General features: G+C 45.5%; 1 protein-coding gene across 2 annotated transcripts in view; it reads left to right on the forward strand.

Moving 5' to 3' along the window:
- LOC126235934 (protein rhomboid) overlaps positions 1-19411 on the forward strand; it is a 331404-nt gene that overhangs the window by 216195 nt on the left and 95798 nt on the right. For both annotated transcript variants that reach the window (XM_049944896.1, XM_049944897.1), the window contains exon 2: positions 5667-5779. In XM_049944896.1, the coding sequence (XP_049800853.1) occupies positions 5667-5779 (113 nt within the window). The remainder of the gene's footprint in view (positions 1-5666; positions 5780-19411) is intronic.

The following is a 19411-nucleotide window of genomic DNA, read 5'->3' on the forward strand; positions in this document are numbered from 1 at the left end:
AGTGTGAAACTTACCTATCGACAAGGGCAATGTTACATACTGTGGAATGTGTTTTAGGTAACCATTTTTCTCCAACGTACACCTTGCTTTGTTCAGGCGTGACTTTGTCGAAGAATTTATTTATCATTTCCTGTCTTATGGAAACTGAAACTGTTGTTCATAGCCGCGCGGTCTAAGGCGCTGCAGTCATGGACTGTGCGGCTGGTCCCGGCGGAGGTTAGAGTCCTCCCTCCGTCCTTAGGGACTGCTGACCATAGCAGTTAAGTCCCATAAGATTTTACACACATCTGATCATCATCTGTTGTTCATAATCGAATACCGTGTTTATTTAATACTACAGTGGGTTTCTTACAATTTTGTACATGATTCGTACACTGCACTTCTGCGTTTGAATACCCATTTCAAGCAAACTACTTCATTAGAAAGCTATAGGCAGATTTAATAACCGATAATCAGCTAGTTGGTTATAAAATAGAGCGGAATTTCGTGGCACCCTTCAGAAGGCCGCGAGACTTTTTTCCGGCCGACCAGGCGCCCCGTCCCGCCTCGAAATAACTGTCCCGAGTATTATTGACCCAGTGTTGACGCGGCGCGGGACAAATACCCTGCCGACTATTTTCGAAAAGGCCGGAGGCCCGTCGTTTACAAAGGGGAACGTCGACCTCGCGGCTGACATCGGAGCCCGAGGCAGCTGAGGTTTCAGCAGGTGTTTCCGACTCCGCTTCCGCGACGGCAGCAGCTGATATGAGAGTACAGTGTAAATCAGACCAAACCTTCGTATCCAGCGCTGTCAATATTTCATGTTTACTGTGAATGGGCGTGAATATGCGCCCTGACAAGTTAATGTACGCTGTTGCAGTATTTTTCCCATACTCCGGGTTATTCGCCCTGAGCGAAATTTGTAGGTAATTATAGTGTGTTATAAATATATATTGGGGTACTATAAACGATTCGTTCGTTTTCATAGTTCTGTACTTTCCAAAGTAGTATATGTACAAATGAGTGATGCGTGAGTAGAGCCGTAAACTCAAGAGTTCGTGTTGTGACCACCCGATGGCGTTGCGAGTGCAGTACCTCGATAAAGTGGCGACAAAGAAAAGAGTTTTTGTGTATTGGAATTTGCGAGGCGTTTATAACAGTGCAGCGTGTATTCAGAAGGATTTAGGGAAAAGAAAGGCCATGTAAACGGAACATTTTAGTGACACTGTTTGTCTCTTGAACAGGAAAGTACCGGTCGACCAAGTGTGTTAGATGGAACCGTGGAGAGGGTGAGGGACAATTTCGTACCCAATCCAAAAATAGCAAACGGTCCGCACTAGCCACGAACTTGAAATACCGTAGCAAACTGTGTGGAAGAGTCTTCGAAGGCGGTTAAATTTCAAACAGTGTCATTTGCAGACTCTCATACAATTAATAATACCAAAATGTGGGAAGCACTTGAGGAAGAACATTTGCCCCCTTTTATCTGGAAAGATTAATCGCCAAAACGTGAGAATGTCGTGCACTGAATATCCTCATGAAATCGTGGCACATGTACGTTTCCTGTGTAGTGTCACAGACGAAGCTGTGTGGGCCTTCTTTCTTTTGTGAGAAGACTTTGACGGATACCTCTTAACTTGATACGTTGCAGTAGTGTTCGTTTTCACAACTGACTGCTGATTACGAGAATCTCGCCTATCAAGACTGGGTCTCCCTCCTTGCAGCGTCACAACCTAAACAAGGAACTTCCGCATCGCTCGATTGGGCGTTGTGGTGAAGATAGGGTGGCTCTGTTCCCTTGTGTCTACAGCAGCCACCCCCCACCCCCTTTTTCACCTCCCAGGTCGTCTTTTTCCTTTGGGCGTATCTTAAGGACCGTGTTTGGTTGGTTGATTGGGTGGGGGGGGGGGGGGAGACCAAACGGCGAGGTCATTGGTCCTATCGGGTTGGGGAAGGAAATCGCCGGCCGAAGTGGCCGTGCGGTTAAAGGCGTTGCAGTCTGGAACCGCAAGACCGCTACGGTCGCAGGTTCGAATCCTGCCTCGGGCATGGATGTTTGTGAAGTCCTTAGGTTAGTTCGGTTTAACTAGTTCTAAGTTCTAGGGGACTAATGACCTCAGAAGTTGAGTCCCATAGTGCTCAGAGCCATTTGAACCATTTGGAAGGAAATCGGCCGTGCGCTTTCAAAGGAACCATCCCGGAATTTTCCTGAAGCGATATAGGGAAATCAGGGAAAACCTAAATCAGGATGGGACCTAATCCGATTTCTCAGTCTTTCTCAAAAATCTCCGCTTCGGCTGCACCTCGCCTCGTTGCAGGATTCCGAGATAGCGAGGCAACGATCACACCCGATGCTGCTATTTGACGATTCTGCGTAGAAAATGTCTCCAGACCCGTTATACATCTGCAGGTAATGATAACTCTCCACTGGTGTTGTGCACTTGAGGTCGTTGGGTTGAAGTTACAGCACAATTTGAAATACGCAGCACTGGGGTATTCACGGTATGTACTGGTGTAGACAATATCTTATTTTGTGGCACCCGGGAAACAATTTCAGTTAAATGACTGATAGGTCTGCGACATAGTTCAAGTATTCTTTAACATCAAAACAGAGTCCTCGAAATGTTAAAACCTGTCGCGTCCCGGCACTGTTTCCATACTACTTTTTTGTTCGGTGTTACCTGCTCGTCGCAAGCAGGATGTTAACAATAATATAGGTTTAGTTATATTTTTTGTCAACCTTGAGAGGGAGGAAACCACCTTGGTTGGGATGGGTATTCGGCTACAGCAGGTTGGTAATTTTCGTGAAACTGGAAGCATGCTTGAAGTAGCAAGTTATTAAATTAGTCAGTTCGTTATATTGCCTATCAACAGATTGGTTTATTGAGGTATCAGACCAGAAGCCCGTTACAGAGTGTCAGAGCTTTCAAGCAATCACTAGGGAGTACCTTCATCAGAGGCGAATGCTTTCACTGCCACTTGGTTTGCTTACTACTGGTGACTTGGCCTAAATCATAAATAATCAACAGTTTCAAGAATTCACTATCAATCAAGGGCCATATCCCCTGTTGTACGTGAGACAAGTACCAACAGCAACTTGTTCCTGTTATTCACTGTAACGTAGTTCTTTGAGACAGAGACAGGCAGTCTCTGTGCAGTGCTATTCCAATGAATACTGAAAATTGCAGTTGCCGTGTGTCCACCAGAGCCTGTCACCGTCTTATGGTAGCTGAAGTCTTTCCTGCTGAATTAACTTTTATTTGTTCTTCATTGATTCTGGGTGCACTTAGTCCTCTGCTATATCTTTCGGGAATATTCTGTTCGAAACATACTTCGACATGTGATTGTCTTAATGTTTTGGCTATCATTCTTAAATTGTACTCGGCGTTCTTCCATTACGCGCATTGGAAAGTTCCCTTAAGCCGGCCGCTGTGGCCGAGCCGTTCTAGGCGTTTGTCTGGGACGGCGCTGCTGCTACGGTCGCAGGTTCGAATCCTGCCTCGGGCTTGGATGTGTGTAATATCCTTAGGTTGGTTAGTTTTAAGTAGTTCTGAGTCCAGGGGACTGATGACCTTAGGTGTTAAGTCACATAGTGCTTAGAGCCATTTGAACCATTTGAAAGTTCCCCTATCATTCCGTCGACCCTCGGCGCTGCTGGCGAGGTGTTAGGTGTGCCGCTTGCTCCCGTGACTGACCAGCCTCGACGAAATGAATAGTGTCCAGCTGCTTTGAGACGCGTTATCTGCCCACCGATATCATGTTTAACTTCTCTCTGTCACAAACGCGGGCCGTCTTGCACCCGAAACGCGGCGCACTTCTTACGTGACGATGCAACACTTATTCAACAGTTTCTGCGGTCATGACAAACCTGATATCATGCACACACATTGTTTCACCACTGACCCACCGATTTGCGTCCTTTGCCCACGCGAAAACTCTTAGTTCGTCCACGCATATCATCAGTGCGCACATTTCAGTTAGTCTTAGTCACTGTCTTCCTTCAATCCACACGATACGTATTTATCCGTGTCTTCACGCACGAAAACCAACACACCAGCCAAGTCGTCACGTCAGCGATCAGCATTTTCTTCGTAACCGCACTTCAACTTGCTTGTTCCGTTTCGACAGTTCAAAACAGTTTCTCTTGTAGCAAAGATACATACATATACATTGAATCATTTACGTTCTGATAGTTGTACTGTTTTAATATACTGACATTTACTGCTAACTGTGATGAATAAAACGAAATATTTATACATGATGCTCTAAAATTTCCCTTACGAACTTCTGGGACTTGTAAATGAGACCGAGACAATATTTTGAATTGCATCCCATGTCCGGAAGCGTACCGTTTCCGTGCCACAACCGTGGTAACGCGACCACTTTCAAAAAATGGTTCAAATGGCTCTGAGCACTATGGGACTCAACTGCTGAGGCCATTAGTCCCCTAGAACTTAGAACTAGTTAAGCCAACTAACCTAAGGACATCACAAACATCCATGCCCGAGGCAGGATTCGAACCTGCGACCGTAGCGGTCTCGCGGTTCCAGACTGCAGCGCCTTTAACCGCACGGCCACTTCGGCCGGCACGACCACTTCTACAAGTAATTTACTAGTCTGGACCCAGTACATCACTTGTTTTACAATTCCACTCATTAATAACCACAGAAACGAAAAGGAAACTTAATCAGTTTTCACAGACTCTGTTGTCTACAGTTAAACCGTTTTTGTTCTTTTCAAAGGAATGTTAGCATTGTGATCCACCACAAGGAAGGTTTGATGTGGTGACCACAAAGTTCGGTACTACCTACGAATGATGATCTCTTCAACGTGATGGAGTGCGTCAAGTGTGCGGTGTCTCTTGGAGCACCAAAGTCTGCCTGCTGACGGTAAAGGTACCCCTTTCTCGAACCGCTGCCTAACTGTGGCGAAAAGGCTTTGTTATCGAATCAGACCTTGATGAAGGCGACGAGCAGCTCTTCCGTTACCATGAGCTTCGGCATACGGTAGGAGCATGTTGGTGTATTCCGCAAACATGTGCTGAACCATGTTTCTATCACACTCAAAGATACGTGGATGAGGCTCGAACGAGGTCAGAGAGGTAGGATAGACGTCAAATGACGTCATCCGGTCCGACGTCAGCACCGGCCCCGGTCACCACCACCTCCACCTCCACCACCACCTCCACCACCACCACCACCACCACCCACCCCTCTCTTTCCTAGCATACGTGTTTTCAAGCGACTGTAGCACGGAAACAGTACGTTTCCGGACATGGGTTGCAATTCAAAATATTGTCTGCTCGGTCCCCTCTACAAGTACTAGAAACGTGTAAAGGAAATTTTAGAGCACCCTGTACAAGCTGCCAAGAGCTGTAAGTTAAACCGCATAGGTGTAAGTTGTCGATCTCGACAACGGAGGCTGATATTTCTAATGCTTACGATTAGCGTACCTTTTTACGCAAGTGTTGGATATAAATGTGAAATAGGCAGACTGCGTGGCGCCACTGTGGCACTCGTGCAACTGCGCCGGCCAGAGCGATTTGGCCTGGGCGCGGCGCGTCTCTTGCGAGAGGCTGGCGAAACTCCTGCAGGCAGGTGCCGGCGCGCTCTGACGCAACAGGTGCCTGCCTCGCCTCTGGAGACGGACGGACGGCCAGTGACGCAGTGTGTTTCCGCCTGTTGCAGATGACCGGCAAGCGCACCCGCAGCTTCAAATGCGCGGTGCACCACCGGGACCGCGAGGTGTGCAGCGAGAACGACTTCCACGTGCTGGTGCATGAGCCGCCCGTCTTCCGCAGGTAAGCCCGCCTGCTGCGTACCTGGGGAACTTGGTTGGTCCTCTTGCATGTCAGGATCTGAAGGTGTGTGTGTGTTAATGCAGTACGAGGCAGTTCCCGAAAAACCTCGAAAAAAATCACCTTTGAAGATTATTTCCTATAGTTAACTACAAAACATTTCTAGCTTAGCGAGAAACTAGCCATTAGCTGAGTTCGTAGCGTAGTTCTTGTATTCGTGAAGTTGCTGGATTGAGCTCGTTAGTAGTAACTTCAGCGCTCTCTCTCTCTCTCTCTCTCTCTCTCTCTCTCTCTCTCTCTCTCTCTCTCTCTCCCCCTCTCTCTTTTTATTTTTTTAAAGCCGTGAGTGAACATTGAAGAATAATTTCTTTCATTACCGTCAATGATCACAAGAAGGTTAGTCCTTAGCCTAGCGTTCCAGTCAGCAGTGACCATCGTCAGATGCCATAAAACAGATCTGAAGATAATTAGAATTACATATCAATACCTTCAGATGCTGACGGGCGTTGATATATAACACCGGGGACAGGTTAAAATGTGCGCCCCGACCGGGACTCGAACCCAGGATCTCTGACGCTCTATCCATCTGAGCCACCGAGGGCACAGAAGAATGTGCGACTGCAGGGACTATCTCGCGCACGCCTCCCGCGAAATCCACATTCTCACCTTATATGTCCACACACTACAGTCGTAGTGTCCCTACCCAACGCACTCATTACTCGTGCAAGACATTCTTGCCAAGTCCCTTAACAGTTCGCCGGCCGATGTGGCCGTGCGGTTCTAGGCGCTTCAGTCTGGAACCACGTAACCGCTACGGCCGCAGGTTCGAATCCTGCGTCGGGCATGGATGTGTGTGATGTCCTTAGGTTAGTTATGTTTAAGTAGATCTAAGTTCTAGGGGACTGATGACCATAGATGTTAAGTCCCATAGTGCTCAGAGCCATTTGAACCAAAAGAAATTATCCTGTACTTCCTCGATCACAGTTTTATTCTGTGACGATGTCGCAGCTTGTGAGTGAACAATTGTTTTTGGGCATACTTTATTTCACCAAAATTTCAAGCATAAAAAGGGGAGACGAGTGATAAGCAATCTCGAGGCAATAACAAATTTGACTTATCGTCCACGGATCATGCACGGAATTCAGTTGAGTGCTAAAGATTCATAAAACACTACTTTTCGCAAAATCATTAAAAAATTCATTGATTCAAGGTGCGCCTCTAAGACGTATCCATAACAATTGAAATAGAACATACCCTGTCGACAGTTAATTTATTAGTAAAGTTCGTGCGAGGTATGGCTTCACGGCAACGTTAACTTTGCACTGATTTGGCAAATCACTGATACGAGAACTTGGACTTAAATTTTGTTAAGAGAGAGGAGCAAGGAAATTGCCATACACTCAATTACTCAGTTCGGACTCAGAGGATGGACTCGACCAAGAAACTACCACCACACTCGCATACAAAGGAGGAAAACTGGGCAGAGAGAGTGCATTTCCATCACACGACAGCAGCTGTATAAATAGAATCGATGGGTAATAATCTGGTCCGGCTAAAGGCCTCCACCTATTCCACACCCACGTGGTTCTCTCACAATAGATTTGTTCCGCCAGATTTCCGCACATGCATGAGAATTCACAAATAATATCATACACGTAAGTACTTAGTCACACCGAAAGAAACTTATTGTACATGGAAGGTTGAGCAGATGGCTCTTCAAATAACGACAACCGTTACAATGCGAACAAAGGGCACGACGGTCAGCTTAGGAATCAATGGCGTAAAGAAATTGAAGAAAAAAAAAAGCACACGCGTGAAGAAATAATCACCCTTAGCTTTCGCACCAAGTATGGGCAAGTTATTCTAACTTAAACATGATGGGAAGTTTCTGTGGTGAGTGAACTGCACCACGTTCTACTGGAACAAAGCAAAGTCCGATCAGTGCAAAAATTGCGCATAATCGTCAGCTGTTCCTGCTACCTCATAGCACAAAGGAACTGGAAGACCCATGGCGTTTCAGATGAAGCGAGCTTAAATATTTCAAGCTATTTAGAACGGATAAAACGCAAACTTCGGAATTTGGTAGCAGAGGAATATAGGACTACGTCTGTACTCATCAGTAACCAGCAGCAGAATGCCTTCCTCTCCACAAAGGTTCCACCGGCTACCACATCAAAACAGAAACCAAGCTGACAAACCAACAAGACCACCTCCAGAAAAATAGATCTCTCTGGCCAGGTACAAGGATCTTGAGCTGTCATCCTGCTCTTCCATTCAAGCAGCGAGCGCACAGCCCTCGCTCTAGCAGTCGACAACCAACTCAACTTTCATCACAAATAGATAGAAAAGACATTCACACACACTGTTCAGGGAAAGGAATAGGTATATATGTGGCAACGTGGAACATAATGACATGATATAATCATTTGCAAAATACTTGGTTTTGTGGCAGGGAAAACCATTTTTTGCCGTCAGTCTACCTATTCAACCCTTCTGGGATGGTTCACACGCTCAACCACAGTTAGACGGTGGGCCACATAATTCATAATTGTTTTGGTTAGTGGGAAGTTCTTATGGAACGGCTCTGTTGAGACGTTTCATTGTTTTGTACCATTTCTTTTGGACACCCCTCACATATATCGGCCCGACCAGAACAAATAAGAGTACTAAGCAATGACATAAAATGTCTTCTTGTTTCTACGAGACAACGGCGTATTTGGACTCCGCGCCTCCTCCACATAACATCAGTTCCCGGCTACTGCATTTCGTCGAAGTCGAGTTTGGGCCAATCTCCTTTCTCGAAGCTGAGTGAAGGTTCTGTCATTGTTTGCGAATTACAGGAAACAATTTCTTTCTTTCTCCCCTTTTTTTTAAATCATTAACGGAAGGATTTTACCCCACGTGTTGTCCTTCTGTATCAGTCAGCAATAGTTTGAAATAAATACTGAATTTTATTTGAAATTATAATATTTTAGTGGAGAATAAAAAAGTATGTCAATGAACGGTTATACATATTTCTAACAATAAGCCATTTCACATACCTTCATCGAACTGCGCTCATAGGTAGCACACCGCGGCGCTCGGGGGCCACAGCACAGATGCGACACCTGAGGATGGGATTATGAGAGCCCGAAATCCGTCGTGATAATAAAACAAATTTACAACTGAAGCGGTATTTTCAACATCTAGTGAAAATAATATGGTGGTATATTTATAAAAAATTGATACATGTTTTTCGTCATTTCCATTTGACATTGAATAAACATTTTAAATAAATATAGAAGTTTCCACTAACGTGATTGGAACCAACAACTTCACTACTACAAGACGTGTACTCTAAGAATGTTTTCAGCTAGCGGCGACTTTGTTGATAAGCTCCACATGTCTTGTAGTTACGAGCCCGTAGCAATCTTCTAATCTTCAAAAATAATTTTTTCGAGGTTTTTTTTTTTTTTTGAAAACTGCGTCACACTGCTTTGCTACATAGATCTTCGGGCACTGACCTTCGTACAAGTGTGGAAGATATCCAAGGAGGCCAGTCTAATTGAGGATGCCGTGTGAGGTATTGCTAATTACTGACATGTGAGAATTTCTGTTACACTCACAGCTATTACACGAATATCATCCTAAAAATCCACACCAACAGTATAAATATGTAAGTAGATATGTAGTTAAGCTAGCTAGGCAGCGTAAACAGTAACACAGCAGGTGAGGAATTACTTTACTGACCACAAAGTGCGCTTTCGGAATTATTTATATATTCAGAAATCCAAGTGTAAAGTTTGCACTAAGACATGAGCGTTACCAGTTGATGCTGTCCTAGAGTTCCTCGTGTCTTCAGTTATTACGGATCCCTTTTGCTCCTATATATTTTCTCATGGCACCTTCAATTTGGTTGCCAGACTTTAGTATTCGCTCCTTGGGATTTACCTTTATCGGAAGACGTCCTCAATTAACTAAATCCAATGTGAATGCGCCTACCACGGGATTTATATATATAGCCCGGATCAATTCTTCAGCGTTAATGTGACAGAAAGCTATTGCCGACGGCTCGCAGCGCTTAAAGGTGACGTACGGACCTGCCGGTCACAATACTAGTACTGACGGCGATGGAACTCCAGCCATACTTCTGGACCCTTTGTTTGACACTTGGCCACTGGGCGATAAACAGTGAGGCATTGTACAGTAAATACGCTGTCGCTCCTAGGGTGGCATTACGCGTTAGCGCAGACGGATTGCGTTAGGCGGCGCGGTTGAAGCGGAGCTGCCGTTGGAGTGGTTGCCGGCCGGCCGGGTCTATCTTGGGCCGCGCCGGCTTGGATGCCCGGCCGGAGCCCCTGCCAGCAGTGAAAGTGATCAGCTGTTGGGCGCAAGGTCGCCGCTCCCAGCGCGCATGCGCGTGCCGGGCGCCGCCCGCACGCCAGCAACAGGTGGCCCACTGGCCCACACATCCCACCTAGCGGCCGTCCGCGCAGCATCAGCTGTTGTACTAGGACGGCACTCGCTATGTTGGTCGCAGGCTCCGTGGCCACCGCTATGATATTCTGCCGCATTGGCTGTCAATGTCTGGATTATGATACCCCCTGTAATTTGCATCCAGTACCGCTCTGTTTCACCTACGTAGCCGTTTCCAAGCGATCGTGTAGTACAGCATACTGTCGGTCACGACAAGCAAATCTTCACCGGTGCTGTTCGGCCTTTAATACTCGTTAGGTCCGTGTGGGCTTTACTCGGTCCTTCTCGGAACTCCTCGGTACAGCTTGGCGGTGCGATGCGAAACTTTTTTATTCTGGCGTTTGATGCGGCAGTTTTCGGTCGGCTCGAATTTCTTCAGTTCGGCAGAATCGTAGTACCAGCGCCGTTTATCCTAGCAATTTGCTCGTGGTATGAAGGAACTTCAAAGGTCCGGTTGCTATTGCAATGGGACACACTCAAATAGAGGCAGGTCAGCGATCTAGCGTCGCAAACCTTTAAGAATGAGCGGACAGTTTAGTTTCCTGTCGAAGAGAAGGATGAGAATTCTCAGTGAGTTTTTATGCAGTAGCAAGATTTCGGGAGCAGCAAATTCACTGTAAAACGACAATACATAACTGTGCCTAAGAAATTTAAAGATATAAAACACAAATGAATTAACGACGTTAGCTGGCATTCGACATAGACTACACCAGTGGGAAAAGTTGAAAACTTGTGCCGGACCGGGATTCGAACCGCGGGTCTGCTTACTAGACAGATGCCATCCGGATACAGTGCTCTTGGCAATTGCACGGACTGCACTAGCACGCCTCCCGTCAAATTCTCAACTGATCCTCACACTACTGATATTTTGCCCCATGCCCATTATCCTCATTACTCCTGGCATTTCACCGATTTGCTTAAGAGTTCAAGCGTGGCGTGAAACCGCACTGAAATGATTCATTTGTCATCCTCGCCGTAATTATGTGTATGGTGTCCTTTCGGACATCACCGAAGTGATTTAGTTAGCGGTGACTGAACAAAAGATTACAGGGATTAACACAAAAAAGCACCGTATTTCTGTTTCATTTCGTCATGACAGCCTCAGTTTAAGGGATAACAGAAAGTTGTGTAGCCTGCCATACACTTCTGCAATTTATTTTAATAATTAATCAGTCTTCAGAGATTGCACTTCATCCTCAGGTTTTGTGATACAGTCGTTACAGACTCCTTAACGCCTCGAGTGTGTGTATTTGTCAACGTGATCGTTAGACATTCTCTGCATAGATATTATTTATTAAAATAAATTGAAAGCGATTATACGAAGCTCATTTCCGAGATGTACTGTCCGCACACTGCAATGCACGTGCACAACTTTCACTCTCAACTCTCCTTGTTCTCCAGATTCCATGCTGGCAGACTACTTCTTGTTTCCCCGCCTTAAACTGGCCCTGAAAGACTTTTGCTTCGTAGATGTTCTGAGCATCCAAAAACCCGTGATCTCGCTGCCTGGAGCGATTCCAAGTGAAACGTTGGCTGGCAGTTTCTAACCTGGTGGTTACTTCGAAGGCCAGTAAAGATACTCTCTTCATAACCATTATTTCCTTTGTTTTCTGATACCATTCACCGAAATTTCCAGGCGCAACTTGTAAGATAAAAATGAATTTATCAACGTTCTACTGTACGCTCGGAGCTGTCGGCAACTTCAGCCCGGAGAATGCAGCACGTGATCTACCGTATTCTGTCAAATATGTATCCCTTGTTACTTTCCAAAATCTTTAAGCGTTACATATAAGCACGTAGGTGTGAGAGAGAAGTATAAACAGTAGCAAAAAATGGAAAATTATTTAATTATTCCTTTGTTAATCGATATGTTAATCTCTGAATCTGAGTTTTTCCAGTCTTACTTTTAATGCTTTAGGGCCTCGAAAGCAGGCGTTGACAGGTGTGAAAATTACCGAACTATCAATTTAATAAGTCACGGCTGCAAAATACTAACACGAAATCTTGACAGACGACTGTAAAAACTGGTAGAAGCTGACCTCGAGCAAGATCAGTTTGGATTCCGTAGAAATTTTGGAACTCGCGAGGCAGTACTGATCCTACGAATCATCTTCGAACATAGATTAAGGAAAGGCAAACCTACGTTTCTAGCATTTGTAGACATGGAGAAGGGTTTTGACAACGTTGACTGGAATATTCTCTTTCAAATTCTGAAGGTAGCAGGGATAAAATAATGGGAGCGACAGGCTATTTACAATTAGTACAGAAACCAGAGGTCAGTTGTAAGAGTGGAGGGGCATGAAAGGGAAGCAGTGGTTGAGAAGGGAGTGAGACAGGGTTGTAACCTGTCGCCAATGTTGTTCAATCTGTATATTGAGCAAGCAGTAGTGAAGGAAAGAAAACAAAAATTTGGAGTATGAATTAAAATCTATGGGGAAGAAATAAAAACTTGAGGTTTGCCGATGGCATTGTAATTCCGTCAGACAGCAAAGGACCTGGAAGAGCAGTTGAACGGCGTGGACAGTGTCTTGAGAGGAGGATATAAGATGAACATCAACAAAAGCAAAACAAGGATAATGCAATGTAGTCGAATTAAATCGAGTGATGCTGAGGGAATTAGGAAATGAGACAAAATATAAAATAGATGAGTTTTTGGTATTTGGGCAGCAAAATAACCGATGATGATCGAAGTAGGGAGGATATAAAATGTAGAGTGGCGATGGCAGGGAAAGCGTTTCTGATGAAGAGAAATTTAACAAAAATGGCTCTGAGCACTATGGGACTTCTGAGGTCATCAGTCCCCTAGAACTTAGAACTACTTACACCTAACTAACCTAAGGAAATCACACACATCCATGCCCGAGGCAGGATTCGAACCTGCGACCGTAGCAGTCGTGCGGTTCCGGACTGAAGCGCTTAGAACCGCTCTGCCACCGCGGCCGGCAGAAATTTAACATCGAGTATACATTTGTCAGAAGTCTTTCCTGAGAGTGTTTCTATCTAGTGTAGCCATATATGAAAGTGAAACATGGCCTATAAATAGTTTAGACAAGAAGAGAATAGAAGCTTTCGAAGTGTGGTGCTCCAGTAGAATGCTGAACATTAGATGGGTATATCACATAACTAATGAGGAAGTACTGAATAGAATTGGGGAGAAGAGGAGCTTGTGGGACAATTTGACTAGAAGAAGGGATCGGTTGGTAGGACATGTCCTGAGAAATCGAGGGATCACCAATTTAGTATTGGAGGGCAGGGAGACCAAGAGATGAATCCACTAAGCAGATTCAGAAGGATGTAGGCTGCAGTAGGTACTGGGAGATGCAGAAGCTTGCACAGGATAGAGTAGCATGGAGAGCTGCATCAAACCAGTCTCAGGACTGAAGACCAGAACAACAAGTGGGCCTCGAATAAGATGATGATCAAAATTATTAGTGAAAATATTTCTATCTAGTGTTACATTTCGATTTTACCACGATTTGGTATTATTTCAAATACTGAATGTCAAGAAAGGGGAAAAATCGAATCATTTGGAACATTAGGTATAATTTACCCCATATTACCAATTAGATTAATAGGATTTATTGTATGTAAGTACAGGCCACAACCTCTTACGAAAATGCTCAATAAAAAACTGAGAACTGAGTTTAAATTTGTTACTTTCATTGAGTATTATACTGAAAATCAGAATATGTAATTTTGTCTCACTTGAAACTGCGCGCTTGTTTCACAATTTAAAGTAATTAGAATCTGTCGCGTAATGACGGGCACACCAGCGTTGTTATTTCTCGAAGCTGCAGTCTTACGTAACATCTGAGAATACGTAAATATTTGACTTGAAATGTGCCATTATTACGTAAATAACCACCAAAGTAATGCTCAATACATTGTTAATATTTCTCACAGTACAGACGTTTAGACAACATTGTAAGTAACAAGCGCGTACTTTCGGCTACATGCAAAGTAGTAGTTCTTGTAATTTCCGATTTTGTTGATCATTTCACGAAGAAGACCTCTATTGTACACAGACGTTATGACACATGGTTAATTCTTCGCCCAGATGACTGAAATTGTTTTACAGTTATTCTCATCGTACCACATACTAAAAATAATAGTCAGATGTTACACGTGATGCTCTTCACTGTGACGAGTTTAACATTTTACATTATTTATTATGTCCATCCATATAGGAACGCTATAGGGATAAGGATACGGTGTTGTGTGGGAAACGAGACTCCGTTTTCTTTCTGTACGAGTCAGTTTCGTGAGGACAAGAGGAACATAATTTTTTGTTCTTTTGTTCCGCCCACTTCGTTAACGGCATCACCGTCGCTCGAACGATGGTTTTCAGCCTAGAAATGCGCGCACTGCTGGTGGCCAGTTTGTACGTTGGTCAGAAATTATTTTCTTGAGCAGAGGAAAGGAGCCGAAACGAGCAGCGGCTACCCGAAATGGCAGGGCGGTTCGTGGGCTCCGGGCGGCCGCTTTTGGAAGCGGGCGGGTCTCTTTGTGTCTGATTTACGGCGGGCTGCGTATCGCGCATAGCATCTGTCTCTGTGTGTGTGTGTGTGTGTGTGTGTGTGTGTGTGTGTGTGTGTGTGTGTGTGTGTGTCTCGCCACGAGTGGTGCTGTAGGCGACCATCCGCCGCTAGCCGGATCAGACCACACGCACATGCGCACACACACAGTGCCACTAGGGCGCTCGTAACACGCCCTCCTTACGACTGTTCACTTGCCAACCTTTCTACTGTGCGGACCGAATTTTCCGCCGTAGCCACAAGGCGCGACAGCATCGGATAAAATGGCTCGAATCCTTTTTTTCTGTGTCTGACGCACCCATTAAAACACACACACACACACACACACACACACACACACACACACACACACACACATTCACACATTCACACATTCACACATTGTCCGTCCCTCCCCATTTCGCTTCCTCCTCCATTCTCACAAGGCCGCACTGCATCCGTGGTGTACTGATTTGTGTCACTGGCTAACAGCAATTAACGCTGTTCCCCATTAAACTAAACTGTCCGACAAACTTTCGGAAGGCCCAACGGCACCGACCGACAGCCGTGTCATCATCAGATGACTGGCGTCATCGGAGCCGCTTATGAAGGGGCTTGGGCGGGGGTCACTAAACCGCTCTCACAACCGTTGTCAGTTTTCGTGACCTACTACTCGATCAAGTAACTCCCCATTTATCATTTAGCTGAGTGGACCTCGGTAGCGCAATAGCGCATAGTGGCCCGGATAGTCACCCATCAAAGTGGCAACTGCCCCAACAGTGTTTATCTTCGGTGATCTGACAGGAACCAGTATATCCACCGCTTCACAGCCTTCAACCTGCTTCCCATTATACTGATAGCTTACACTGACGTGACAAAAGGCATGGGGTACCTCCTGATACCATTTCAGACCTTCTTTTGCCCAGCAAGCACCAGGATGGACTCAAGTCGTTGGAAGTCCCCTGCAGAAATACTGAGCCATGCGGCCTCTGTAACCGTCCATAATGGCGAAACTGTTGCCAGTGCTCGAATTGACCTGTCGATAATGTCCCATAAATGTTCTATGGGTGGCCAAATCTTCAGCTCTCAGCTGTCCAGAATGTACTTCAAACCAATCACGAACAGTTGTGGCCTGGCGCTTTGGCATCCTGAAAAATTCCATCGTTGTTTGGGAACATGCAGTCCATGAAGGGGAGCAAATATTCTCCAAGTAGCCGAACATAACTATCTCCAGTCCAGATGGCAGTTACGAGAGTCGAGGGACATGAAAATTTGGTTGGTCGATTTGGGGGAGGAGACCAATCAACGAGGTCATCGGTCCCATCGGGTGAGGGAAGGATCAGGAAGGAAATCGGCCGAGCGCTTTCAAAGGAACCATCCCGGCATTTGCCTGAAGCGATTGAGGGGGAATTATGCAAAACGTAAATGAGGATGGCTGGACACGGGTTTGAACCGTAATCTTTCCGAATGGGACCCGAGTGTGCTAACCATTGCGCCACCTCGCTTGGTCCCAATGCACGATCGGTTCATTTGGACCAGAGGGCCCACTTCATTCCATATAAACACAGCCCACATCATTATGCAGCCACCACCAGCTTGCAGAGTGGCTTGTTGACAACTTGAGTCAACGGCCTCATGGGGTTCGCACCACATTCGAATCCTACAGTGAGCTCTTTTCAACTGAAACCTCTACTCATTTCACCAGGCCACCGTTTTCCAGGCGTCTAGGGTCCAACCGATATGGTCAAGAGCCTAGCAGACGCCCTGCAGGCGATGTCGTGCTGTTAGCAATCAGCCGATCGTTTGCTGCCATAGCCCATTAGCGCCACGTTTCGCCGCACTGTGCTAACAGATACGCCCCACATTGATTTCTGCGATTATTCACGCAGTGTTGTTTGTGCGTTAGCACTCACAACTTCGCTCAGACGCCGCTGCTCTCGGTCGTTAAGTGAAAGCCATCAGAACACTGCGTTGTCCATAAAGCCATAAGCCACTGCTTTGTCCGTAGTGGGAGGTATACCTGAAATTCGGTATTCTCGGCACATTCTTGACAATCTGGATCTCTGAATACTGAATTCCCTAATGATTTCGGAAACGGAATGTCCCATGCGTCTGGGTCCAACTACTATTCGGCGTTCAAATCTGTTGATTCCCGTCGTGCCGTCATAACCACGTCGGAAACCATTTTCAAAAATGGTTCAAATGGCTCTGAGTACTGTGGGACTTAACATCTGAGGTCATCAGTCCCCTAGAACTTAGAACTACTTAAACCTAACTAACCTGAGGACATCACACACATCCATGCCCGAGGCTGGATTCGAACCTGCGACCGTAGCGGTCGCGCGGCGCGGTTCCAGACTGAAGCGCCTAGAACCGCTCGGCCACTCCGGCCGGCCGGAAACCTTTTCGCATGAATCACGCGAGCACAAATCATAGCTCCGTCAATGTACTCCACTTAGTGCCTCGTGTACGTGATACTACAGTCATCTGTATATATGCATATTGCTATCCCATGACTTTTTTCATCTCAGTGTATTCCAATGTTAAGTGACGTAGTGACTTAAAGATACTGTGTGTGTAAAAAAAAAAAAAAAAAAAAAAAAAAAACCTTTACTGAGGCGTTTAGTAAAGCAGGTTAGTTACTTGGAAACGTGTCATGGTGCCTTTCCGTGGAAGCTCAGGTGAATGTCCTCCATAGGCATAGGCTTTAATAGCACTGACGGTTTGCGTCCGTGGCCCTATGCATGTTTCGAGAATCTGTCCGCCTGTATGATGACGTATCTAGACTTGAGCGGCGTTAGTAAATGACTATTTGGAAACTGGTGCCTGTTGCAGGACGCCTCTCTAACAGCTTCCAGGGTCAACAAAAATTTAATGTTCTATATTTCGCGTAATTATTGGCCGAATTCAAAAATTTTAAATGCTGCCAATATCTACTAATTGAGAGGTATAACCTCATTTTGAAAGTTTAACACAATAATTCAAGATTACAGTTAGAAACTGTGTGTCTTGAGGCAACGTAAATGTCCGTTATTTGAGACTGAGAGCACTTTGGGACTTCCACCAAACTTTACATAAAATTTCAAACTGTTCCTAAACTTTCTTCTCTTACATGATCAACTCTTTTTTTTGCTCCAGATGTGCTTTGTCGGCTCGGTGCTGAGACGTCTTTTATTATGGATGCACTGCTCGCCAAATACTGGTGCCTGTGCTGAGAGACGAGGTTACGGGCGATATGAAATTCTTATTATCCGTTTTTTCGAAACTGGTGGGTCAAAAAAATTGATTTGTGCAAATCTTACAGTCTGTTTCTTCACTAGATAAAGAACTTAATTTCTTTTCGTTATATGCCTAAGTCACTGCGCTGCATCAAATTAAATAAAACATTGCGGTAAGTTTTAAAGACTTTTCCGGAGGTAAATAAGCATTTCATACAGTCTGTAAGTCAGTTCAAAGGTTGGACGAAGGGAACGTGACGCCACGTCCAGTAGGACCATGTCTAGTAAAGCACTGCTGTGTCAACATCTGCATTCCAGTGGGTTTGAACCACGCTATCAACGATGTATTTGAAACATGTCTTTTTCGTTCTATTATTATTTTACGCTGAGGTGACATAAGTAGCGGGATAACTCCTAATACCGTGTTGGACCTCCATTGTCCGGCGTAATACAGCAGATCAACGCGCCATGGACTCAACAAGTCGTTGGAAGTTCCCTGTGGAAATATTGAGCCATGCTGCCTCTATAGGCGTCTCTAATTGCGAAAGTGTTGCCGGTGCAAGATTTGGTGCACGAACTGACCTCCCGATTATGCCCCTCAAAGGTTCGATGGCATTCATGTCGGGTCATCCTGGGAGGCCAAATCACACGCTGTAATTTTCCAGAATGTTCTTCAGACGAGTCGCGAACATTCATGGCCCGGTAACGCGGCACATTGTCATCCATAAAACTTCCATCGAAGAATGAATAAATAACTATTTCAAAAAAGTGATTCAGCGGTTTTATGTATTTTCAGTTCCGTATTTTGGGAGTATGAACTCGATGAATGTCTTGAAAATCGTCTCAAAGTAGCCGAGCATAATTATTTCCAGTCAAGGTTCGGTTCAGTTGGACCAGAGAACCCAGTCGATTCCATGTAGACACAGCCCACACCAATATGGTGCGACCACCAGCTTGCATATTGCCATGTTGACAACATGAGCCATGGCTTCGTGATGTCTTCGCCACACTGGAAACCGATCATCACCTCTTACCAACTGAAGTCTGTACTTATCTGAATAGGCCACGGTTTTCCAGTCGCCTAGCGTCCAACTGATATGGTGACGAGCCCAGGAGAGGCGGCGTAAACTTCGGCCGTCTGCTGACATAACCCATTAACGCCAAATTTCGCCGCACTGCCGTAACAGATACGTTCGTCGTCCGTCCCGCATTGATTTCTATCACGCTGTGTTGCTTGTCTGCAGTGACAACTCTGTGCAGACGCCAATGCCCTCGGTCATTAAGTGAAGGCCGTCTGCCACTCAGTTGTCCGTGCTGAGAGGTAATGCCTGAAATTCGGTATTCTGGGCAGACTTTAGACACTGTGCATCTCGGTATACTGAATTCCCTAACGATTTCCAAAGTGGAATGTCCCATGCTTACAGCTCCGACTACCATTCCGTGTTCAG

Source organism: Schistocerca nitens, chromosome 2, assembly GCF_023898315.1.
Source record: "Schistocerca nitens isolate TAMUIC-IGC-003100 chromosome 2, iqSchNite1.1, whole genome shotgun sequence".
NCBI classification, from domain to species: Eukaryota; Metazoa; Arthropoda; class Insecta; order Orthoptera; family Acrididae; genus Schistocerca; species Schistocerca nitens.